A 27,735-nucleotide genomic window follows, 5' to 3' on the forward strand; every position below is an offset into this window, starting at 1 on the left:
TTTAAAATTTACAGGACTTACTGTACCTAGTTAGAACCTCTCCTCCATAATGTACCTGCAAGCCAGATGAACTCATGGATTCCTCTGGCTTAAAAGAAAAAGCAGGTGACTAATCATCACAGGCCTTTTGCCTTTAACCATTAGAGTTAAGGTTTATGACTAAAAATGGGCTTGTTAAAAAAAAAAAGTAGAGGAAAGAAAACAAATCACCCTTGACCACCAAGGACTGCCTCTTCCTGACAGCCCCTGTTCACATAAATACAGGAAGTAGAAAAGAAAGATCATGTTCTTTTCAGAGCGTTTGGGAGTCAATTGAAACAGCGGTGAGGAAAAGCTTCCCTTTCTATTCTTCCGAACCCCATCATCTGCAATTCTTCTTCTTTTAATCCGGGGGAAGGGGCCGTCAAGAGGCGTGAAAGTTTTGACGGAAATGCCAAGGTGTAACTTTCTCCACAAGGAAAACTTACAAGGATTCTGAAAGCAGAAGTTTCAGATTCTGGCTGGGATGATGAAAACATCGATGGGAAACCGGGGAAGCGGGTGAGTCCTGAAACTTTAATAGCAATACTTTTTTTTTCTTTTCCCCAAAGGAAAAGCGCTTCTGTCTCCCCCTCCCCACCCCCCTTCAGCCTCAGGCTGCCTGTTTGAGAATTTGTCTCTCCTGAATGATCGCTGGCTGGTTTTATGTAGAGGCGCCAGAAGTGCAACTTCCAAGATAACATTCACAGCCTTTTCTTCAGCGGAGCTCCGATTTAACACAACTGCAGTTGGGGGAGGGTGTGTGGAGAATTACAATGGAGAGGAAATGAAGGGAGGTGAAGGAGTTATTTTTATACCCTTATGTCTGGAATTAAAGTAAAACATACTCGTGAATCCAGAAGTGGGGGGAGAAACAAACTTTATTTTTCCCATTTCACTAGAAGCGGCTGAAAAATGACAGAACTTGCAAAGGCTAGGAATGACACTTTTGTCTGTAACTTGGTGCCCATCTGTAGGCAACCTCTGCTTGTGATCCCAATGAAATTTTCCCATTATTTTTGGCCCTATGTTGCCAGAAAAACTTTTCTGCATCCCAAGCTGCTGTTACTTGGACCAAATAAAGAAGCATTACTAAAAATAAGTTCTATATAGCTTACCACCGAATATGCAGACTTTAAGACTGTGGACAAGCACCACATGTCTCATTGCTGTGGTCCGGGGTGAAGACAAATAAAGCTACGGCAAATTTTTGACTTTGGGAAACAAATGCTTTTGATTTCATTTGTACCCCGCCCAGAATTGCTCTGTGAAGGAGATGGGCAGTTTCTAAATTTGACATATATAAATAAATACATGGTTTCATTTAATGTGGTAAGCTTTGGAGAAACCAGGGATGTTAAGTGTCGGGAGGGATTCAGGTTGAATGGGGAAATGATGCACATAATCACAAGGTTATCAGCTAACCTTAATAAAGTTACTAATCACCAGTTTTTTACAAATGTTTTCAAATGTTTGAGGTCTTTTTAGTAAGATGAATGTATGTACGAATAAATAAAATGGAATGGGTAAAACAAAATTTGTGCAATATATGCATACTTTTCAGCACTAGTTGATTCAATTAAAAAACACAATGGTATGATTGTTCTAAAATTCACATATAACTTTTGCATCCTGTGCTCCTTGGGGTTAGTGTATTAATACTGATGGCTTTTTGGGGGAGTGAGTTCAAGGAGATGATTCATCTCTTTTTTGGGGGGTGGGGTTCAGGGAGATTATCCAACTGGTTAGAGGTGGTATTCAGCAGGTTCTGACCAGTTCTGGAGAACTGGTAGCGGAAATTTTGAGAAGTCTGGAGAACCGGCAAATACCAGCTCTGATTGGAGATTTTACAGTATCCTTCCCCTGCCACGCCCACCATGCCACACCCACAGAACCGGTAGTAAAAAAAAATGAATCCCACCACTGCAACTGGTATACACATTCCTTGTAATGCAATTTGGTTTATGTGAAGGATATTCCTAGCGGAAAGGCCTTTCCTATAATATTAACCATAAAACAAAGAACATTTAGTCTAAATATTAAAAAGAACTTTGTGATAGTAAAAGTCATTAGGAAGAAACAGTTATGGATTTCTTCTCTGTACTTTTTTGAACAAACTAGATATCCATTCTAGCAATGAATTGGACTTAGTTGCAGCTATCTTTCGATTCATAACTTTCTGTGAGTGTATGAAATTCTAGTTTTGGTAAGCCAACAGTACTAGAAGCTACTGTCTGCACCTGAGATACTTCATGCTTGGACACATGTAGAACATGGACAACTTATTGTTGGCAATCATGACTGGTGGACTTCAAAAATTTTTTTGTCAATGCTAGCCATGGCCAGTCACAAAACAAAAATGTCTTTCAGCTTGTCATTTATTTTTTAATTAAAAGATTGTTTTAAAAGATGAAGATCATTGGCATCAGAAAGTTTAATAGATGCCAAGTGAAAAGTTAGTGGATGTATTGCTGTTTATGGGCACTATATTGCCTGCTCCTTCTCTGCCAGTCTACTCAAAGACAGAAATCCTAAGGTTTCAACACCTTAGAATAACAATACCTTAGAAAAACAGCCTAACAAAATTAGCTTATACATAGGCAAAATTGCCTGTATTTTTCCCTATATTGCTTGGATATATTTCATTACTTTATACACAAGCTAGGTAATTGTTAATTACTAGCAAATGCAATGTTTCTTATTGCTCTGCAAATATATTGTATAGCAGCTTCTGAAAAAAAGGGAGGACTTGCTGGTAGAAGAACTGAGCTGAAAGTTAGCAGACTACAATCTCTTGAATTTAGAAGGCAGATTTTCCAACTTCACAGAGGATATATTTACAATAAATTGAAATGTGAAATCCACATGGCAACTGGATTCTATGAAGTAATCAAGTCCACAAACAGCTCAAAAAACTATAGCTTTGGTGAGCAAAACTGGTCTGATAAAGAAAAAAAAATACAACAGCAAAATAAATCCCAAATGTTCTGGCAGAGTCATCTCAAAATTCCTTGGTAGTTAAAGCCATAATATTGTATGCAGGTTATGTGATTTTAAGCTCATGAATTTAAATTAGACTGCAGAATGACTTGACGTAAAGTACAATTCGGAAAATATTTATATAAATAATTTGCAAAGAAGGATAGAATGCCCAGCAATTTTAGGCTTCTTTATATGGGAGAACCGCATATGGAAATTGAGAACTTTTGATCTCTGTGCTTAATGTAGTCAATGCATCTGATAGTGAAACTCAAAAGTAATCTTATTTTCTAATATAGTACAGTAAAAACAACCCCAAGAAGATGACATCACTATTTATAAGTGCACTTTGTAGAATAGCATAGCATACCAGCCATTACAAATATACGTTTTACACACTCTTGAATGCTATTTCCTATGCAATATATCCAGAGAGTATAACAAAGTACATGACAGACAGACCTGAATTGACAGAGAAAGATTGGAAGCACATGCATATTTGAAATATTTCAATGGCTTCTCTCAGTTACATCTGGAAATTTAATCTTTATAATAAAGCAGAGTTAGAGGGGCACAATTTTATAGGGAGTGGCCAAAATGACATAACTATCAAGATGAAATTGCAACACATATCTACTTATCTATCTATCTATCTATCTATCTATCTATCTATCTATCTATCTATCTATCTCTATCAGTCTCATCTATCTAGTCTATCATCATACAAAGTATTTATAAACTAATTATATACATTATGTATATATATTGTGTATATAATTATTTTTCTGCTTTGTACAGAATTACCCTAGCAATGTAAATGATTCAAATCATACTGCCTTTTTTGTTACAACAAAAGAATAATATTTAGGCCACATGCAGCCTTTTCTAAGCAGATCTCCACCCCCACCCCACTTCCAGAGCCGCACTGTGCATGCGCGCCCGCCCACCAGCCAGCTGATTACTGGGTATCTGCCATGCATGCGCGGGGGAAGATGCGTGCGTGGGAGATGTGTGTGCATGTGCAGAGGCATGCAGCATGTGGGCGGTTGCATGCGCATGTGCAGAGGTGTGCGGTGCAGGGGTCATGCATGCATGCACAGGGGGGTGGGGGAGTCACACACGCATTGCATCTTGGGGGCAGGCACGCATGCGCGCACACATTGGGCACACAACATGGAAAACGTTAGCCATCACTGGTCTATATCAACCTCTTGTCCTATCATCATGACATCTGACTCAGAAGCACACCACCTATTTCTGAAGAGATTTTAACTTAGTATTCGTTTTTTCTCCAGACTGCCTTTGTGACATTATTTCTCCACTCTGCCTTTGTGAAGGCCGATGTCTATGTTCCATTTTAAGAGAATAATCCATTGTGGTGTTATAGCTCTTTTCGTGTGTTTGGAAATCCAGCTGTATTCAACTAAAGGTCTCCACAAGGGAATATAAAGAAAAAGATGGCACCCATGGAACTACCCCTTATTTACAATAGTGCTGCTTTGACTTTTTTGGCCCTCCTCCCGCCCCGTGTCTCTGTGCTCTGCAGTTTTATCTCATCTGAGGACAATAACAGGATGATGGAAAGAGAAGGAAATAAAAAGCAAACAAGACCACGCACAGCATAATTAGGGCCGGGAGAGTTGCTGCAAAGTATGCATAATTTTATTTTAATTTTAATTTTTGCTTCAGAACAAATTTGAATATTTTTAGGAAATTATTAGTTAAGCATCAATCCTGCAAGATTTGACCAATGATTGAGAAAAAGATTAGGCAATCTTATCGTGTGCCAACTTCAGAGTGGCCTTAGAGTACAGTAGCCTTCCACAACCCTGCAGTGGCCCTCCAGATGTAGATTACAGCTCTCTATTGACTGAGAAGTTTGGCACCTCTGGAAGGCTTCAAGCTGGGGAATATTGTCAAGTATGCAGTATGTTGAATATCAGTTGACTATGAACAATTTTGCAATGACTGCTGGTCACAGAGAATTACTTTGGCAGCAAACAGTACCACTGGTTTCTTTATGCCCATTCATATTAGTTGTCCAAGTCTGACCATTCTGTAAGTGATAACAAGATAATTTTATATGTTGGGATAAATGACATTTGACTTTGCTGAGCAGAGTCATTTTTCACCTCTCTCCTTTAAGAGAACAAAAGATGGGAAGACAAAACCTTATGGGATACACAATGTGTCAGGGTGAGGGAATTGTCATTAGGAAATATTTCCCTTTTGATCAGTACCTATTCCCCCTAGTACTTTTTATGTGAGGGCTATTGAGTGATTAGAGAAACCAACACATTTGTCTAAAGGCCACTTCAATATATTTTTGTTTTATGCTTTAATATTATCCACTACGAACTATGAAAACCAGCAAATAAATTCAACTCAAGACAGTGCAAGAATAGAAAAATGAATACAATTTTGCACAGAGAACTGCATCTACAGAAATGCAGGGACTTTTCTAAACCAAAAATGTCTCCAGAAGTCATTTTTTTCAAGAACCATATTTTGGATCCATAAACTACAGGTATTCACATGTATTTCTTTCTGTTCCATGACCTCTGTCGAAGCAGAGTTCAAATATGATTGTTTAAAATTACCTAGCCAGAGTTTATTTTTCCACTAATGCACTTTGTAAAGTGTTATAGTGTGTGTCAATTTTTCAAGTACGATGATTTATGGATCCCATCCTAATCAAGGCAAATACAAACACAGACAGTTTTCTAAGTTTAAGCAGTACAGCTTAAATCATCAGAATTTATATCACTATCACTGTTATTGTTGGAGCAGCTGAACACTATTTTGTCAGATCTTCTACCTGCAACTTTTCTCCACTGTGACTTTCATAAATAAACTCCCATTAGTCAAATGCTCAGGAAACCCCAAATGACAAAAGTGTGAAATCTGTAGGAAATTCTTTGAATGTTTTACCAATTTTCATCTCTGTTGGCTTTATGTGAATCATGTTTTACAGATGGAAGAGCTATTTTCATTAACAGCAGTGGCAACAGTGACAGCTACTGCAGGCATTCTCAGTTGCTTTCTTGATTACCAACAGTAGGAACTGTCAATTTAGGTCTGATTTGATGTTGTAGTCAAACAAATAGTGTATACTTTCTAGAGCAGACATGGATTGCTTGCAGCTGTATATCAGCAACATCCAAAATACCATGTCCTCCCCTTTGATTAGATGTGACCCATGAAAGGGGGGGGCATATAGTTCACATGAAACACCCCCCCCTCCAAAAAAAATAGTTTCATGGAAGTGAAAAAACTGCTTTGCAATCTAAGTGAAAAGGGAAGAAAATTATGCTAAGTATTTCTGGCCAGACATGCTTAAAATACTTATTTGTAGTGTTCTGATCTAGATCATTGGTTCATGCCTTATAGCCTAGTTTTCCAGTTTTTAAAGACTTCTGATTTTTGAAGTCTTCCATTATTTTACATAAAATGTGCAAATCTTGTACACCTTTAGCTAGAAGAATGTATTTCTGATATAAGTACAGATACTGATGAATAGTCATAATTGTTTAAATTCACATTCCCTATTTTAGGAAATATACCAGACACAGAATTAATGTTGTCATTAGCATTAATATATGGCAGAGACACAAGTTATGATTTGTTCTTTGAGTTGCTATTTGATATGTTAGCAAGTGGAAGTGGATAGCAAGCTACTGTATATGTTTGCAAATCAGTAGGTTTTTTTTCTGTTTCCAATCATTTTCCCAAGATCAGTTGATTCAGAAAAAAGACAAGATTCAAGAATTCTTGATCTGTGTTTTGCGCACTTGTGTGAAAAATGTAGAGTAGCTTTCTGGGCTTCTTAATTCTGGATTGAGGCCCTAAAAGGAACCTATGAGTTGGCAATAACACATTATCTTCCAGTGGATGGATCAATCTACCCCTTATCCATTTGAGCATCATATGCATACATTCTCAACTGTGTCCTCTTCACAGTGTCAACATCAACCCTTGATTTTTAAAAAATGCTTGAATACCTGCATTATCTTTGAGGCATGTGTTGTGTTACCCTTATATGTACATTTCTGTATCCATTTCACCTGAAATATTCAATTTTAGTCTTTCAGTTGTAAACTCTATGTTCAAAATTGTGTTCCATCAGGGGAATCATTTTGACAGTGGCAAACTATGATACAATAGTAAAAAAGAAAAAAAAGGAAGGAACCCTCCCCTCCAACATCCTCTATTTTTTGTCAAGTTTCCACCCAAAATTTGTTGGGGGCGTTTGACTTGTACTGAAAGACCACTACAACCCTCAAATGTTAGCAAAAAGCCTTCATTTCTCTGAATGGTATGCTATAATAACTTTTATTGTAATCTTTGACCAAAACACTCATACATATACATATACATAAAATTGGTAAAATATACATTTTAAAAAACTAATTTTAAAAAGTCAAATAAGTTAGTGAGAATGAAAGGAAGAGAAAGAAAGAGAAAGAAAGAGGAGAGTAGACAGAAGTAAAGGTCTCAAAGAAATGCCTTTTTATGGACAATATTTATTGCCTCACTTTTGTAGCAGAGTTTGTCTACTTTGTGAATGGCAGCGGTTTTATGGTCTGTTAGAAGATAGGAGACATACCATTGGTTGTTGGTTGCTCTCCCTGGGAATTCCTTTATGAGAGAGGCTGAATTAATACCTTCAGGCAGATTCAATCAGAATCAAAGATCCCCAACCCGCAAGCTGCAGACTGTTCCTGGTCAGTGGTCCAACTGAAGCTTCATCTCCACATGCATGGGATCTAGGTTGCACGCAAAACATCCCCCCTGTCCATGGAAGACAATCCCCCCCCCAAAAAAAATTGGTCCCTGGTGCCAGAAAGGTTAGGGACTGCCGCTCTATGGCATGGGAGACAAATATGTTTGTGGAAGACATTTTTTGGTATTTACCATCAATAACTACTGAAGGAAATATGTTGAATTGAGCCAGAGCAAAATGCGCTGCTATGTCTATTTATTAAGAAACAGCAATAATTAGTCATCTTAATCTATTATGCTTGTAACAGTCTACAGAGCCAACGTTATCTAAGAGAAATCCTCCCTGGGGATTTTGCCGCAGACAGGGTGAAAACCCAGCCTATCACAAACAGCCATTTTTTTAAAGCAAGTTTGTTTCTACTGTGAAATAAAATGTATCGTGTAAGTATCTCTCCAGGCAACATGGAAACTGCTGTGGTCAAACAGAACGGATGACCTGAGGTTTAAGTGATTGCCACAAGCTTTCTTTCCCTGCCTATGCATCGCTACTGCTATTACAGTGATCACACGCTTGTTTTATCTTCCTTTGGTCAGGACTGTAATCTGAGTTAAGACACAGGAAGAGAAATTTAAATGCAATGCCATTATACTATGAGGAGAAACCAGGGTGATTACACTTTAATTCATCAGTTCCAACTCTGTCACACTTAATCTTTGAATCTCTGAAAGGTACAAACTGAAAAGAATATTTGTAGCTCAGGATTGAACTGTGGAGTCTTTGATGCTGTCCGAGCTTGATTGTTTACTTGCAGACATTTCATTACCCAACTAGGTAACATCATCAGTGCTAGAATGATTATGATGGTGTTACCTTGTTACCTGCAAGAAAACAACCAAGGTTAGAGAGCACCATGGACTGCATGGTAGAAACTGAACTTGTAAGAAGATACTATCCTGCTTTCTTTTGCTTCTGGTCACCTCAGAAGAATTACAAATTCTGCAAAAATATAGTTGCCTTTGGGACCTTTTCCTACTACATTTGGCTCACTTAATTTTTCTCATAATATATACAATTCTCACTTTCATGTAACAAAATGGGCAGAGGATGTTCTTGTATATAGACATATTGCGTATTTCAATATTCATTCTTTTAAAAAAATATTAAGGATGTTTGCATAGAATAAGAGACGAGAGAGAGAAAGAAAGGAAGATTAAATATATAAGTGACTTCTAACCTTTTCAAGAGATAATTACAATCTTATTATTCCTCCTCCCTCATAGATGCCATATTGCAACAACCCCTCATGTATTCCAAGTCTCTCTTAATCTTCAAATCCAAAAATCATCGTTTAATTTCTTTATACTTTCAGCAAAAAATCCATGTAAAGTTTCCAGAACTTTTCAGAAAAGTTTTTGTTTTTTTCTCTGAAATTTCTTGCCATTTCTGCAATTCCTTATAACATATCATTCCACCAGCATTTTCACATCTTAAAATTTCTCCATTCATTTTATCTGCAATAAACATTACACCAAGGTACATACATTTGTCTTAGAACATAGAACGTAGACTAATCAGGTTGGAAGGCACCTTGGAAGTTTGTGGTCCAAACTCCTGTCCATTCTGGACAAATGGAGGTCTTGTAGTCCAACCTATTGTACCATTCTGGACAAATGGTTTTCCGGTCTCTTCTTGAAAGCCGCCAGTGATGAAGCACCCACAATTTTCAGAGGCAAATTTATTAATTGTTCTCACTGTCAGGAAATTTCTCCTTAGTTCTAGGTTGGATCTCTTTTTAAATGATCTTCCATCCATTACTCCTTGTCCTCAGGAGTTTTGGAGAATTAGTTGCTTCCTTCTTCTCTGGTGACAATTCCTCAATATTGGAAGACTGCTAGCATGTCAACCCCAGTCCTTCTCTTCATTCAACTAGACATACCTCGTTCCCTCAATTGTTCATCATATGGTTTAGCTTCCAGACCTTTATGTTGCTCCTTTCTGCACTCTTCCTAGAGTCTTAACATCTTTTTGGTATCCAATTCTGGTCACCACGATCTTCTTACTATCATTTTTATGATGTATATATAACTTGCAAATGCACATTCAATGCAAATCATTTGGATTCGCAGCTCCAAAACAAGATCAATTGCATATAAAAGTACAGATGTTTTGACATTCCCTCCCACAGACCTGAAATGTAAGCATCCCTTATATGTGTATCTTTATACCCAATCATAAATGCCTTAAACAATCAGTGGTACATCATGCTTTCTTGTCTTATTCTCTGATCAGTGTTAAATCATTCCCTAAGCATTCCAATTATTCTCACATATTTTACTTCCAGCATGTACCATTCTTATTGCATTCAGCAAGCAATTTTCAATTTCATCTTTGTTCAAAACACGCAATAATTCAATCCTATTCACTTTATGTTTTCCTTAAATCTACAAAATACTGTAAACTTTATTTCTCACATTCATGCATTGCTCAAATATTTTCTAAAGAACAAATATTCGATCTGCACAGCCCCAGCTAAGCATAAAAATGACTTCACTTCCCAAATGTTGCTCATTGTCACTTCTCATAACCTTTTAATCAGAATTCTGTCAAAGACTTTTCTGGGCAATTTAATTTCCCTGTAGATTTTCATTTCCTCTTGCTACCTTTCAGTTGTTCTCATACGAGAACAATAACAGCATTTTTCCAATTGCTAGACACAAATGTCACCCTCACCCACATACTAAAGATAATGTTTAGCCATTCCAAATGCATATTTTAAGATTTCCCATTTCTATCATTCCTACCTGTATCTTACCCTTTTTCCATATTCTCACAGCATTTATTTTCTTTTCATACTTTTTATCCTTTGAGTATGAGTGTTTGTAGCATTTGGTTCAATTCTATAGCCATGCTTCACTATGAAACTATGTGGTCGAGCTTAGATTTTGGGGAGGAAAATAAGGAAAAAAATTGTGCCTCTGGCTACCAGCATCAATCGGTATTCATCTGGCTAGTGCCCTGTCAGTGTGTGAGACAGTTGAGGGCTGTTTGGAAACTGAAACAGTATTTGCTGTGTGAGCAAGGAGATTGCAAGGAGCCTAGGCATGGCTTAGCTCAAGTGTTCTGTACGCAGCTGCTTGGTGCTGTGAAACTAAAACTGAAGCTGAAATTCCTCTCCTCTGTTTGTGTTTTGCATTTGGAACAGATTTCTTTTCAGGTGAGGAGGGGGAGTAGAACTCCTTAGCATCAGAGCGTGTTAATAATACTATACGAAATGGTCATTTCGAAAAAATCCTTACTTAGTGAGCACCTAGAAGCCAAGAGGAACATACATGCCAAATTTCAAGTTTATAGGCTTTACGGTTCTGGAGATTTTGTGATAATGCATGAGTGGTATTTCGCTTTTATATATACAGATTTCCTTTTGTGTGCCTTTGAACAGTCTTGACTCCTGGCAGCTGCCTGGACAAGACCCTGCAGTTTTTTAGCAAGATTTTCCAGGTATGGTTTACTATTGCCTTCTTCCTAGGGCTGAGAGATAGTGACTGGCCAGGTGGCTTTGTGCCTTAGGCAAAACTAGAATTCACAATATCCTTTTCTCTAGCTGATGACTTAGCCACTACATCAGGAATGTCAAACTCAAGGCCTGCGGGTACTTAGATCTGGCCTGTGGAGTCTCCCTGGAAACAGCGAAGGACTGGCCTGCAGTGCCTCTGCCAGTGAAAAGGGAGCTCAGGAGGGCTGTGTGTGGCTCCCCTGGGCTCCATTTTCAGCTGTGACGGCCTCCTGCATCCCTCTGCCAGTGAAAATGGAGCTCCCCAGGGCTGCAGGAGGATCCCCCAGCCCCTAGGTGCCCCTAACATGAGTGATGTTGAGCTGGCCATGCCCACACTGATCACACGCACACTGGCCACATACCCTGCCCCCCCCCCGCGAGGTCAAACACAGTGCTGATGCGGCCCTCAATGAAATCGAGTTTGATACTGTACTACAGTATTGCATTCTGGCTCTCCCATAGTATTTCCCATAAAAAAATATTTCTTCTGGGATTCCTTCACTTCAGTCATGCTTTAGTAGCCATTAACTTATCTGGATTTCTGTGCACTAAAGAGAAGAAGCATGTGCCCTTCACTGGACCATTTATTTATTAGGCTACATTTTCGAATTTGATTCTCTCCAGCTAGGTCAGGGCTACTGATCTAAGCGTTCCTAGTTAGGCAGTAGAAATGTAAAGGGGGGAGCTAAAATATCACTTTAACCAAGCGTTGAAAAGGCATGCTGGCAATTTTCCTGCAAAACACAATTTGTAATTTGTAAAAAATATATATCACAGACTCCTGGAGACAGACGGTCAAGACTGTCTCTTATAAATAGGACAGCTGTAGCAAAAGGTTAAAAAAAAGCTCTTGGGACTGGAGTGAGGAACAAAACTATCAATGTCCCAGCTCAGAAATCTCTACTAATCATCATTAAAGCATCATGCTGCCTTCTTCACCATCTCACTTCAACATATTGCAACTGTGGGGTTAACTCGGGGACCCAGCCTCCCCCCCCCCCAACTCCATTAGTTGGCAATAATAAATCCAAACAATTTGCCATCTGTTCAAGCAAAATCTAATGTGGTGAGCAGTCTCTGTTTTCCTTGAGTGTGAGGGACACATTCTTTTGGAATGATTCCACACAAAGTCCTTGTTAAAGGGAAACAGAAATAACTCTCTGTGTTGTATTTATTTCACAGATGGAAAGTTGGTTGGGCTTGAGCTGCTCTTAAATTTTTGCCTGGCAACTCTCTTGTGGGAAATACACTTTACAACAAGGGTGTCAAACTCAATTTCATTGAGGGCTGCATCAGGGTTGTGTTTGACCTCAGGGTGGAGGCAGGGTATGTGGCCAGTGTGGGTGTGATTAGTGTGGACGTGGTCAGCTCAACATCACTCATGTCAGGGGCACCTCAAACTTGATTTCATTGAGGGCCACATCAGGATTGTGTTTGACTTTGAGGGGACAGGGTGGCATGGCCAAGGTGGGCAGGGCCAGCTCAACATCCCGTGGGTTGGGGGCACCAGTGGTGGCCTGAGTGCCCTGGCAGCGAAAACGGGCTATTGTGATGGCCTCCTGCAACTCTCTGCCAGCGAAAACAGAGCCCACCTGAGCTCCATTTTTGCTGGCCAAGGCACTGCGGGCCGGTCCTTCGCTGTTTCCAGGGTGGCCCCACTGGACAGATCTAAGCACCCCGCAGGCTGGATCCTGCCCCCAGGCCTTGAGTTTGACACTCCTGCTTTACAAGAACTGTACAAATGAACAACAATCACCTTGAAACTTCTCCCCCAAAAGACATTAGAAATTATATCTCTGCAATTTGGGTAACTGCAATACCTAGGCATTTCTCCCTTCACCTTTATACCCCAACTGTTTGTTTTATTAATTGTCTCATGCTGCCAGCCCTTAGGATGAGAAACAATTTGTGCTGCCATTTGACAAACAGTGGGCCGTTCATTGTTATAAAGAATAACACTCAAACTATTCTATATTCAAACTATAAGGAAATACCATCAATGACTAAAGTTTTGCCCAGTACTTAGAAATAGTTAGAAATATGTTTTTCTACCATGTATTCTATAATTAGGAAATTTTACAAAGAGTACAGGTGGTCCTCAACTTACAACAATTCATTTAGTTCAAATTTACAATGGCACTGAAAAAAGTGACTGATGAATTTTGTTCACACTTATTGTCTTTGCAGCATCCCCATGCTCACGTGATCAAAATTCAGACACTTAGCAACTGACTCATATTTATGATGGCTGCAGTGTCCAGGGGTCATGTGGTCATTTTTTTTTTGACTTTCTGACAAACAAAGTCAATAGGAAAGCTGGATTCACTTTACAACCATGTTACTAACTTAACAACTGCAGTGATTTACTTAACAACTGTGGTGAGTCATAAAATCATAAAGACAAAATCCACTTAACAAATGTTTCAGTTAGCAACAGAAATGTTGTGGCCATAAGTTGTGGCCATAAGTTAAGGACTACCTGTATAAGCAATTGCAGTAGATGAAGAGAGAAAAGAAGGAAAACAGAGGGAGGGGAAAATAAAAAGACGTGACTTGCTATCATTTGGAGAATGGTATGTATTTCTCTTATTTAATTCAAGAAGAATTTTGATTTCTATTAAATCAGATTGTGTTTACATCTGGGATGGTTACCCTTCTGAAATTACCTTTCAGTAAAGCCATGCTTACCAAAAGTACTTAGTTACTGCAGAAATGCAGTACCCTATATAAATCAAGGATTATCACATGATCTGTTGCAGTTTGCAGCACAACCCTGCCAATACCAAATGGCTTTACCTGTTTGGCACTCCCCCCCCTCTCTCTCACACACACATACACACACACATACCCCAGGCCAATTTAACTCTTGTAAAGTGGGCATTCCTATAGACTGACTCTCCAGTGTGAACTGGGATTCCCCAAAGAGCTGGTGGCAGCCATGGCCAGGAGTGCTTTGAGTGAGTTCATCTTGGATTCAGGTTGTGTATGTTCCTGGACCAGGAACTTTGTTCAGTTACTCACTTCCTTGATGGATTAGTGCAATGTGCTCTGCACAGGGCTGCCTTGATGACTATTTGGAAGTTTTATCTGTGAATGCAGGATTATGTGCAGTCTTGGATGCTTTTCATCCATATAATACACTGTGCTACACAAGTTGTATTGGCTGCTTGTATGCTTTCCTGTGGAATTCAAGGGGTTGGTTATCGTCTTTAAAGTCCTACATGGCTGGAGGTCAGGCTACTTGTGGGGACCATCTAACTCCACAGATTTCTTCCTGTTCCACCTGATCCAACAGAATGGGCAGATGGATGAGAAAAAGAAGATCAGTGCACACTTCAGTGGAGAAATAGAGCTGGTGCAAAGTCCATGTCAACAGAAAGATAGGCAGGACCATCAAGTAGGTGTTGGGCAACAACGGCAGGGAAGAAAGGCGAAAGAAAGAGCGGGGAAGGATCAAATGAACAGGGCAGCCACACTTGGAAGAAAGTGTAATGGCCATTAATAGAAGACACGGAGAATGGGGGAAGAAAGGAACTGGGATGATTGGTGGGAAGGCGGATGCACAGACCAAGTAGAGGAAAGCAGAGAATGGTTGTGTGCACCAGACTTACTCTACTTGCCCCTTAAGGTTTTGGCTCAACCAAAGCCCCAAATCAATCAAAATTATCCGAGTGTTGCTTTTGGCAGGATCATTATGTGGCTTGAACAGTTTGGGTGAAGTTCAAAGGCACAATGCTTTTGTTCTAGAGTTAGAGCAAAATTCCTTTTTCCATTTTTGCACATTCCTATACTCTGTAGTGAAATAGGATCCTTTCAGTGAACTGGAGAAAGATGAGCTGCCCAATATCATAAAAGCAAAAAAGAACACAAAAGGAACAGAAGCAGAAGCTATTTAAAGCATGAAGCTTATGCTACTACAGACAAACAATTGTAGCAGTAAAGCCATGCAACAATTCAAATTTGAATGGAAAACAGGTGATTCAGAGCTTATGTGGGCATACACATCATACTTCATGGAAAGAAGCTGAACATTTTCGTGGCTGTGCCATGATTTCAGGAAAAGATGCTTTGATTTAAGAAGATGCTGGTAGGTGTGAAGTATGCACCCAAATGCACAATGAATCACCTTTTTACCTTCTAGTCTGAATTGCTGCCCAGTCCTAGTTTATATGTTTAATTATAATAAATATGCCGTTTCTATTACTAAGCAAAAGTCGCAGGCCATCTTATCAACTATATTGCTATAAAATACCTAAAAACAAAATAAATCACATTACAGTGCAGCAAAATTTATTAACCCAGTTTATAACTGAAAACTTCTCAGGATATTTAAAAAAAATCTCACATGCTTTCTTTTTCCTTTCTTCTTAAGTAGCACCATTAAGCACCTTCTGAGGATATGATAAAAGTGAAGGAATATTGATGCTCTTATACCAATGATGTAAGGTCAAACCTGAACTCTTACTTCTGTCCACTCAAATTCTCTGTTATTTTACTAGAGATATAATTTTGATCCCACAAGGCATGATCTCCAGTTTAGATCTAATGATCTTCAAGAAAAAGACACTTTTGGCATTTTAGAACAGGCCAAACTTTTGGATCTCAGGGACCACCAAACTCATACTTTTAAATCCTGAGGACCACTAATACGAATTTTTTAAAAGCTAATATATTTAATATAATTTTTAGGTTAAATATAAATTTTATATATATGTGTGTGTGTGTGTGTGTGTGTGTGTGTGTTTTCTTAAGTTTTTGCGAGTACTTACATGTATGGTATTCAGCTTTGTTCGGGTATTTTCCCACGTCATTATAGTTGTGCTTTTAAAGTTGTAGCAACGTTTCAGCAGAATCTCATCTGCCATCATCAGGCTTCTGTATTGTGTTCATCTGTGAGTCAGACTTTTACAGTTGTTTCAGTTTTAAATTTGGGGCTAGCCTACTGCTGTGCCAGAAACGCCAATCAAGCAGAACACAGCAAACTCCAAGACCAATAAACACAGACCAAGACTCCCAACCAATCAGGATGAAGAAAAAACCATTCTGGCACAGCAGTAGGCTAGCCCCAAATTTAGAACTGAAACAACTGTAAAAGTCTGACTCACAGACGAACACAATACAGAAGCCTGATGATGGCAGATGAGATTCTGCCGAAACGTTGCTACAACTTTAAAAGCACAACTATAATGACGTGGGAAAATACCTGAACAAAGCTGAATACCATATATATGTGTGTGTGTGTGTGTGTGTGTGTGTGTGTGTGTGTGTATATGTATATGTATATGTATATGTATTTAAAAGCACAACTATAATGACATGGGAAAATACCCAAACAAAGCTGAATACCATATATATATATATATGTGTGTGTGTGTGTGTGTGTGTGTGTGTGTGTGTGTGTATGTGTATATGTATACATATACGTATACATATACATACATATATATATATACATATGCACACACACATACATACAAAATACACACACACTTATTTAATTATAACAAAAATGTAAATGTTTGATAATAACAAAATAAAACATTTCAGGCTGGAAGCCTCCCCCCACCTGGCACCTTCCAAAGAGACAGAAGAGCGGGCAGGGTATGTGTTTGTGTGTCTGAGCTGAGGGGCCTCGGGGCCACTGCCGCTGGGAGAAGCAGAGGCAGAAAGGGGGCTTTGCTCTCCTTGGGGGGCAGCGCCCCTTGGCTGCCACTCCAGGGGCTTCTCAGCAGGCATCTTCCTGCAGAAGGACTGCCGCTCTTGGTGATTAATTGGGGGTGGGGGGGGGGAGAGAGAAAGCATCTCTTCCATTACCAGGGAAGGAGAGGAGATGAAACAAAGCTCACTCTTTCACTGAGACCTACAAAACGCCAATCTACCGTGTTTCAGGAGTTCTTCGAAATCATCAAATGCTCCCACTTGCAGTTCTCGTGCCTCCCGACTCAGGTCCCTGAAATGCATGCTCCCACACACGGTGGTGGTGGCAACAACAGTCCCCTCCCCCCAGTGCCCGCGGTCAGCTCTCCCCATTAGTGTTCTATCTTTGAATTGCTCCCGGCTCTCTCTCTTTCCTCCCCCCCGCCCATGTGCAAAGGAAAGGAAAGGGAGACAGAGCCATGCACAGCTCTCCCCTTTTCCAGCCCTTGAGGCCTCTCCCAACATCGAAGCCTCAGAAACACAGGAAAAGCCGCCACACCGGTAACGTCCTGAGTTGCTTGCTTCTCCACTACTGCCTCCTCCTCCTCCTCCTCCTCCAGCCCCACTTCCTTCTCTGGGTAGGGCGATTCTTAACTAACCGAGCATGCTAAGAAAACTCAGGATGCTACCGCTGTGGCGGCTTTGCCTGCGTTTCCGAGGCTTTGATGTTGGGAGAGGCAGCAAAGGCTGGAAAAGGGGAGAGCTGTGTATGGCTCCTCTCCCTTTCCTTTCTTGCCTGCACATGGGTGGGGGGGAGGAAAGAGAGAGAGCCGGGAGCAATTCAAAACTAGAGAACTAATGGTGAAGAGCTGACAGCAGGCGCTGGGGGAAGGGACATCTATTGCCACCGCTGCCGAGTGTAGGAGCTGGTTGGCGCATGCATCTCAGGGACCTGACTCTGGGGTCCCTCAGAGACCTGGGAGGCACAAGAACCGCACGGCCCAGATTAATTGCTTTTGGGGGCCATTTCTTCTGCAGCCCACTAAAAAATTTCCATGGACCACCAATGGGCCATGGCCCACTGGTTGGTGACCGCTGCTTTAGAAGATATTTGCTTGGTGCTTAAAATCTGAAGCTGAATCTTATCATTCTCTTCTGAGTTGCTGTTGGCACTTGCTATTTGCTGACTCTGATGAAATACAGATTGGCAACTGCAGCGCCACAGGTTATGGCCTAGCTTTTGATAGATGCTGCAGCACTTAAACCTCAAGAAATATTTTTCTCTGGGTATGTTTCCTCTATTAAAATCATCTGCATTTCAAATCAAGAAATGATTAGACATTAGCTTGAGAATAACGACATAACAAGGAAGCCAGTAAATTCTAAAGTCACTAAATTAATTACTAATTTTAAAGTTTATTGTAAATAAATAATAACAGAATACGAACAAGTGTTGTAAGACAACCAAATTAACAATAGTAGAACTTCATGTTGCAAGGGCAACAGGTATGTGTCCGCGTGTGTGTGTGTGTGTGTGTGTGTGTGTGTCCAAAATGTTAAGGTGGAGAGTGAGAGCTTCAATTATATAATCACAGCTGCTGAGTTTTTGACATCCACCTATGGACATCCCTTTATGGGCCTGAATATTATAAATGTGTATGTATGCCTATATAAACTTTATTAGCTAAGAGCTTCTTTTTATAGCTATAGTTAAAAACCTGCCTGTTTCCAGTATAATTTTCAGATTTTAAGCTGTGAATAACAGTTTAATAGATCCAGAAACGTCTCGTACTGGTCTTGATTTAAAAATAGACCAAATTACATTCTGCCTAAAACTCATAAAAATGTAAAGTGCTAAAATATTTAGGAACTGAAAAATGTAATTGTATTTATTCCAAAGGTCAGGGTGAAGATTTGATGCTAGTTTTTTTTACTGAGTTGTCCCATAGTTTTTCTTCATTATCATAACTTGCTGATGTCATGCCTCTAGAAAGCATATGTTTGGGTTCAACGCCAATCTATTCTATCTTTGGAATCACCTGTTTAAACAATATCAATTCTATCTTTGGAATCACCTCTTCAAACAATATCTATACAAGAATTTTTTTTCAGAATTTTTCATAGTAAATTTTGTTTTTTTAAAACATAGAAGGAAACAAATGTAATTGTAGACACAGAAAGTCATCGGAAAAATTGAACATCAAAATAATGCACAAGTAATTCTGTGCAAATGCATCATGGGTGGGCATACTTTTGAGTCAATGTAGGCTTCTGGTGACAACCTGGGCCAATTCCCTGTAGTTTTCTAGGAAAAGTTTTTTCAGAAATGGTTTGCCATTGCCTACTTTCTAGAGAGTGACTGGCCCAAAATCACACAGTGGGCATTGTGCCAAAGGTGTGACTAGCATGTAGCCTCCCAGCTTCTAACTGCTCCCTTTATCCATTACACCAAATTGGCAAAAATTATACCATATTAATTCTATGTTTTGCAGACCATTTTGATGAGATTACAAACAGATTAGCAGATATTTTGTGTATACCAACTTTGTGGCTGTGCCATAATTGTAGTAGATCAGATGGTCCAAATGATTCTGCTATTGATATACCAAATATTTTTCCTAAATGGAAGCAATGTAAGAAGTGGATAGCAATAGCAGCAGCACTTAGGCTTAAATACCACTTCAGAGTGCTTTACAGCATTCTCTAAGCTGTTTACAGAGTCAGCATATTGTCCCCAACAATCTGAGTCCTCATTTTACCAAACTTGGAAGGATGGAAGGCTGAGTCAACCGTGAGCTGGTAAGAATCAAACTGTTGGCAGTCAGCAGAATTAGCCTGCAATACTGCATTCTAACCACTGTGCCACCACAGCTCTGAAGTAATTACTTTTGTAATTTGCCAAGTTAGTTACTGCAAAAAACAAATTAAAAATAAAATATATTTCTAATTGAATTCATGGTATTTAAGTGTGGGAAATTGCTTTGGTAGAAAAATTGATCCAGCAATAAAAGCTAAAAAAAATGTTATAGCAAAAGAATGATTAATTTAGATCTGATTGCCATGCATTGGCTACAGTAACAATATTTTTTCTAATTGATTGTTTTAATTTGCACAAATACTATTCTAGATGAAAAAATATTGAATATGGATGTTTAAAGCATCTTTTTCCTACTGTTTAGATGACACATGATCTGTCATTTATTATATATGCATATATAAACATACTCAGCCCAAGCTTTATTTTTAACTATTTTTAGTTTTTTTTAAAATATACAATAATTTCAATTAATAATTTTGCCCTGCAAAGAAAAGGATACATTTTAAAGCTTAAGATCTAAGAAACAAGGACAATATTTTCTATTTTAATATTGATAACATAAAGACTACCATATGCTTTTTTTTCATAGATACAGTTTATGTCATTTGCCGCTCTTAACATGGAGTAGAATTAGGAATTATATTGACATTTGTAACTTTTGTACCCAAACACCTTCTAATTATTGGAAGCTGCCAATTTTTGGTAGGTGGCAATCTATTAAGTTTCATAAGTAAAAAAATAAATTAAAATCAAGTGCTGTTCATATATGCTTTTGATTTATTTTGCTCTATGGATGGAGAAATTAAGGGACATAAAAGCAAAGAGAAAAAGGTTAGCAACTTTCTCATTTGTTTTCAAATGTTAACAGGTGTTTTTTTTGATGTTTAAGAATAAAGAGAAAGAAAAGTGAAAGGACTACAATTGCTTTACACCAGGGATGACAAACTCATGACGTCATGGTCGTCACATGACTTATCGCAACTTTTCCCCCTTTGCTAAACCAGAGTGGGCGTGGCTAGTGTACAACGCATCCGGCCCGTGGGCTGCGAGTTTGACATCCCTCCTTTACACCATAGTTTGTGGGCAGTTTTAAACATTTAAGGTTTCTGTCCTATATATATAAGTTGTGAATCTTTTCCTTTTGAAGCATGTTACTACAGGTTGTTAACTTGCCCATGAATAACAATTACTATCATAGCACAATTCAGGGAAAAAGTTTTCCTACTTCCTGGTATACAACACCGAGTGACCCTAGGGGACTAAGGGGATTCTAAAGGGTGTAAATCAACATGCAGTTTAGCTGCTTACTCCTAAGGAAGCAAGTTAAGGTACATTGATTTGACTAATTGCATTGATACTACAAGATCCCAAAGGTAAGTGATTATGTCAGATCTTTTTGCTTCCAGCTGAGCCACTTTGTAACTCATGTCATATAAATTACCGCACTTTCCATGTGATTTACTATGCAGTTAATTGAGCCATATCACCAATTATTCTGCTAATACCAGGCATCTCTGCAAAATGAGATGGCCAGGAAAGGCTCTTTGTGAATGGGACCCAGAGCTCTCTGATCTGTAGATTTGTAGCAAGGTATTTTTGCTATGAGTGATTGGAAGGACAGATTACTTGCTTCATAGATAGGATGGTGTCCACTAGTCAGCCACGTTTGGAAACTGTTTTCTTCTATTCCAGAAACACAACCTTATGGCAGCTATCAGATATGGTCTGCAAAAATCTGGATGGCAGCAATGACACCCTTATGCAACTCTTTGAGTTCTTCTAGTGGTCATCTGGAATTTTGCAAGCCAGACGTGGTAACCTAGCCTTAGGAAAATTCTACAAGCCAAATGTCCAGCAGATGGATTATATAAAATGTTCTTTTTAGCAGGCAGATATGTAAAAGTATTCATATAAACTGCTCTGAAATTGAATTGGTAAGACTGGTCTGTTTTATTACTGGCTTTGCAGGGCAGATTTGTGCTCTAGCATTTTAATATATCCAAAATTTTAATAGGAAAACTGGATATAAATTCACTGCCTTGTTTACAGAGTGACGATTAGTTGCTTAGTTGTGGAACCCTCCCTTTTCTCAGGAAAAATGATCTCTGTGTTCAGAGTAGTGCAATTTTCTCAGCAGAGGTTGTGTGCAAAATCATATGGCCTTTTCATGAAGTGCCACAGAAGAAAAACGGCCTCTCCCAAAAGCCTCATCCTGCTGTAGGTTTTTTGCTACGAGAAGAGAGAAAAAGTCAAACCATGGGGCCTTGCAAATATTTTCACAATAGAGTAGGGATTTTGGAAAAATTGATAATAGATGATTGGAAATAGATGAGAGCTAGTCAGACTATGTATCTGCTGGTAGCAAAAAAAATTCTACCTGCTGCTAAACTGCTATAAATTCATTAAAATTCACGATAAATCTCTTATATGTCTATATGCCAAAGCTGTAGTTCAAAGAATATACCAATGTGATGAGTGGGTGACATGTGTTTTACGTGGTCTATTTATTGCTCTTAATGTGTTTCTAAATTTTCTGTTGCATTCTACTAAATTTTTGTTTACACTGTGTACTATTTGGAGATGCTTGAATAGGAGTACTGATCATGCTCTGTACTAAATATTCAATATTGACGTGAAGGAATTTCTGAAAGTTTAGATCCATTTATATAGGTTATTTATAGGTTATTGAGCAGCTCAGCTGAAGTCTACTAGCAGGAGGTTGACCTCCAAACCAATTCTGTTACTGTTTCCTGTTTTTTAATTTGACTCTATAATTCAGAAGAAAACTGAACATCTAGGAAAAGAAATTTTTGGGAAACAATTAGTGGGACCAGGTTTGCACAAGTTGTAGCTCTCCCTCCTGTCACTTCTGCCCCCTACATATAGATGTGGCTCTACTTTTGTGATCAGTAGAAATCTGTCTTTTTTTTTTAAAAAAAAAAGGTTTTTGAAAAAAAGGTCTGTTTAATAAGGAGGGAAACCACTGCCTGCTGTCAAACTGCAGTGCTCTCAAAGTAATGTGCAAAATAGAATGCATGCAAACCAAAATAGATATGATCTCCTTCTTGACCCCAATCTTGAAACTTGGCAAAGACATCAGAACTCCAAAGCTAACCCATTTTCTACTTTTCTTTTGTTCTGCGGTTACCTGTGATGCTTGCAGTGCAGCCAGATCAAACGGCTGATTAAGCTTTTTCACAGCTTGGCCTCTGTACATTTGACCTACTGAGAGCAAAGCAGAGGCCCAGTGCTATTTCCACAGGCTGGATTAATCAACATGACTCTAGACTCAGGCACTCAGCAAAAGGAAAAAGATCTAGTGGGGATTCCAATTCTACTTTAGTTGAAATTGTTTTTTTTGATCAATTGAGTTTATTGTTTTAACCTTAGACATTGCGGTCTGGACTACGGTAGTGTTGTTTTAATTTTGCATAACTCCCAGAATCTGTTGGGTGGGTGACCAAATAAGAAAGAAACAAACAAATAAACAGAATTGTGCAGCATCTATAGAATTAGCTTCTTCAAGCAAGAAGCTCAAGAAATTGAATAAACTTTGAAAAGGGACCCAAGGTTGTAACTCATAGTGCTACTTCAAGCCTAGAAACTGTTCTGCCAGTAAATAAAATCTGAATCTCATGCCCATAAATTCCCAAATTTGTACAAAAGACTGGAGATATTCCAGAGCAGACTAGGGTAATCTTTTGGACCTCAGGGACCACCAGCCTTTTGGACCTCAGGGACCACCAAACTCATAATTTTAAATCCCATGAACCAGAGACCCTGGGAAAATCCCCCAAACAGGAAAATTCCCCACCCCGTTTTCCTGCCAATTGATCATTCTTTATTTGGGATTGCAGGATACCGATTGATCATTCTTTATTTGGGATTGCAGGATACAGCTCCGTTCTCAGGGGAGTGGGAGAGAAAGAGGGAGACTTTTGGCTTCATGCAAGGAAAGCAGCAGAAGCAGCAGAAGTCTTTCTCTCCCCCAAACTCTGCCAGAAATGAGTCTTTGTGAGACTTTGTGAGACTGGCGCAGCCTCTTGGAGCAGGATGCCTTGCAGGGTCCCAAAGACTCATTTCTAGCAGAGTTTGCAGGAGAGAAAGAAAGACTTTTTCTGCTTTCCTTGCATGCAGCCAAAAGCAGAAGAAGAAAGAAGTGGAAAGAAGCAGCCGGGTGGCCAGGCGAGGCCCGTGGGGCGAGTGGGGCAAGTTTCCCCCTCCACCCTTTCCCCCCTCCCCTTACTACCTCGTGTTGTTCACAATGCAAGCAACGCAAGCCTTGTGTTCCCGTGCAGCCTGGATTAATTGCTTTTGGGGGGGGTGCTTTGGGGATGACATTTCTCTGTAGACCACCAAAATTTTCTCATGGACCACCAGTGGTCCCTGGCTCACTGGTTGGCGACCACTGGATTAGGGTATGCACTAGTGGTGGGATTCAAATTTTTTACTACTGGTTCTGTGGGCGTGGCTTGGTGGGTGTGGCAGGGAAAGGATATTGTAAAATCTCTAGTCAGAGGTGGTGTTTGCTGGTTCTCTGAACTACGCAAAATTTCCGCTACTGGTTCTCCAGAACTGGTCAGAACCTGTTGAATACCACCTCTGGTATGTACACAGGGAGGTGCCAAACAGGAGACTAGTAAGGTATCTTATTCCTTGGGCTGAAATCTGCGTAACTGATGCTAGAAGTAATCTTGTGTTTGATTTACTTGAAAAATTACATTTATGCTACAGTGTACATACATACAGGAAAAAAGTGGAGTGAACTACTAGTGTTTATTTATTCACTTCCTTATTAATTTTAATACTATCTAATAGCTGCAATTATTTTGCAGATGTGCCTCTTTCAAAGTCTAGATTAGAGCATAGTTTTAAAAGGCCAGAAATCCACCTCAAAGTAAAACGCTTAAAGAATAAGCAGAACATAATCCAACAGAAGTGCAACAATCTTTCTTAAAAACTGAAGGGATTTCACCTTTAGCCACTCTAACATGAATCAAGGGATTTTATAGCTCAGTGTATCATTAATACTTTAATATATAAGTTATGGGGATCACTGTAATAATGAAGTTTTTTTTTATTAACTTGATCACTTGGGGTGAACAGGGAGAAGACTGCAATATAAATTAGGGCTGTACAGTACATAGATCAAGATTCAAAGGAAAAAATGCGATTTGGGTGTTCATAAATATGAACGTTAGGAGCTCTCATGAACCCATTATACCCACTTTGTCTTTTCTGGAGACTATGCATCAGATGCAGAATACAGATACATGAGCCCAGGGGGTGCGGGGAGGAAATGCAACATTTTTTAAATGTCCATTGTTCTTGAGAGAGACTGTATACTGTTAGAGTCAAGATGGCGGCCACAGTTGCATAATTGAAGTTCTGTTCCTTTTCCACATGTGTTGCACATACAATGTGTATAAAAGGTAAATAAGGAAAAGAATAGATTATACAAAGAAGGGAATTACGGTAAAATCTTGGGGAGAAAGTTTTGATTAGAATATATAACTGCGAAGAGGAAGATGGGAAGATGAGATGAGATGATGAAAGAGAGAGAGAGAGAGAGAGAGAGAGAGAGAGAGATGATAGATAAAAAAAGAAAATTTAAAAAATCTATCTTCTTTTCTCTGTCTTTTTCCTTTTCACATTTACTTTACTCTCTCTCTCTCTCTCTCTCTCTCTCTCTCTCTCTCTCTCTCTGTGTGTGTGTGTGTGTGTGTATCTTATTATCTATGTAAAATCTACCATCAAGCTACCATCTTGGCTTTTTTAACACCTCAACACTCCTGCTAAAAACCTTCATTCATTCACTTCAAGTGGGAAGAGACCCATCACCTTCCTGGCAGTGCCCATGGCAGCCAATGGAAAGTGAAATGATCCAGCAAACAAATATGCCAACATTTTGAACCGAGCAGGCAGTTCCCAAAGCCTGATTAAATAAATGCCTGATTCAGTCTGCAATCCTCTTACCTATCATTACCTAAACTATTCTTCCAAATATATTCTGAATTAAATTCAGCATGCAAATTTAATTACTACTTAATACGCTCCAAACCTAATTACTGTATTTAAATTTTAAAAGTCATTTCCAAATTTATTACAAGCTTGGCTCCTGTTTTTGCTTTATGTCACAAACACAAACTGTTCCAGCTCAAGAGCAAATTGATAGTATATATTAGTATTATTTATTCTGGCTTAGATGCTAAGCACAGCTGGCCTTTCACCCCCACCCCCACCCAAATCTTGCTAAGAAGGAGAAGGCATATGCTCTGTTTAACTCACCTCAATGAAAATCCATTCACAACAGAAGTGCAGCCATCATATCAAGTTCTCACAATAATAGAATCTGAGTTTCCTATTACTGCAAGTGTACTTATGGAGGATGAGGAGTCAACAAGTCAAGATGGCAACCTCAATCATGCAGTCAAAGCTTCTCCCCATGTAACACCGGGAGCACTCAAGAGACTTTTCAAGTGGCTGTCAATCTTCATGGTAGCAAGTTGTGAAATTGGAGGGTGGCGGTTTAAGAATGCTGTAAACAACTTTTAACTATTATGTTAAAAGCTTCATGAGGAAAAGATTATGCGTTGAGGAGAGGAAGACATTTTACTGCATATTGAAATTGGGTGTTTTGACTAACAGTAAAAGGAACCTACCAGATGTGATAGGAAACCCCTCCTATTTAAAACTGACCATACCTGCGGGTTACAGAAGCATCACCAAAAGAGAATAAAAACATAGAAATGTGGATTTTTAGAAAAATCGTGCCCTTTCTTCATGTTGGAAATAGATGGGGAAAGTAGACACAAGCACTGGGTGAGAATCAGTAAGTTTCTGGCAGGCCAGTGAAGATGCTCAGAAAACTTATCTGAGCCAGTCATAAACTGAATAGTTCTTTAGATGAAGATTTCTTTATTTGATTTATTCATTAAATTTACATGCTGTTCCAGTTCCTTGATAAGATGACTCTGGGCAACTCTCATGCCATCAAAGAGTAGATGTCTCCTTACTATTTGTAAAAACGGCTTATTTGAGTCAAGCTTGATTTTCGTTGACCATATAGCCATATCAGTGTAGGTTCCTTGGACACAAATAGAATGGCTTCCAGGGCAGGTACTAATCAACTCCAAATGTACTTAGCTGCATTCAGATCAACCAATGTTAAATTCTGTCATCTATTTTGGTTCTTGAAATACTAGACTGTTTACTATAAAGCCAAATGCTGACCATCCTTTGAGATCCTCCCTCATTATCTTTCAGCTCCAAATCTCCAATAAGTAGGCATCATGGTTTACTGATAACCATAATGTGGTTTTTCTTGCAATAATAGGGGGAATTTAAAATATCACTCTCTGCAAATGGTGTCCCACCTGCTTTGCATCTGTGAACAAATCTAACTTTAGATAGAAAACAATCTTAAGTTTTTTTAACTTGCTAATGATCCTCTTGCAGAGTTCCTATGGGGACTCACTAACACTTTCATTTGCTTAAGTTCTGGCCTGCTGTAACCTGCCCTCTGTGATAATCATCTCGAAATGCAATTTGATGAGAAAGTGGAAAGCAGCGAACTGCTTTGCTTGCAGCAGAAAAACTATTGCAACAAACTGAGTAAACAAAACAGATGCCTGACAAACTTGTAATACAACAAGATATGGAGTGTTCTGGTGGGAATGTGCTCTACCCTTCTGATTTTGAAGTAGCAGGTTATTTTTAGATATGTTGTTGTTAACAGAGTATCTTGAGATAACATAAAACAGGCATATCCAACTCCCGGGTTGTGGCCTGTACAGAAGCAGGCCACACAAGCAGTGGGCGAGTGAGCAAAATTCCACTTGCACAAGCGGTGGGCACTCGCACTCCCACCGCTGCTTGTGCAAATGGAGCTGCACCAGTGGTGGGATTCACATTTTTTTACTACCGGTTCTGTGGATGTGGCTGGGTGGGCATGGCAGGGGAAGGATACTGTAAAATCTCCAGTCAGAGGTGGTATTTGCTGGTTCT

The 27,735-nt window shown here is 39.2% G+C and overlaps 1 protein-coding gene across 1 annotated transcript in view; it reads left to right on the top strand.

Moving 5' to 3' along the window:
- Positions 1–256: 256 nt before the first annotated feature.
- Positions 257–27,735, top strand: part of RIN3 (Ras and Rab interactor 3) — a 92,864-nt gene continuing 65,385 nt past the window's right edge. The window contains exon 1 of the mRNA XM_087922106.1: positions 257–540. Coding sequence (XP_087778232.1) covers positions 506–540 — 35 coding nt within the window. The 5' untranslated portion in view covers positions 257–505. The remainder of the gene's footprint in view (positions 541–27,735) is intronic.

The sequence above is a fragment of the Pseudonaja textilis genome, chromosome 1 (genome assembly GCF_049901715.1).
Source record: "Pseudonaja textilis isolate UNSWEBS1 chromosome 1, rPseTex1.2, whole genome shotgun sequence".
In the NCBI taxonomy this organism is placed as follows: Eukaryota; Metazoa; Chordata; class Lepidosauria; order Squamata; family Elapidae; genus Pseudonaja; species Pseudonaja textilis.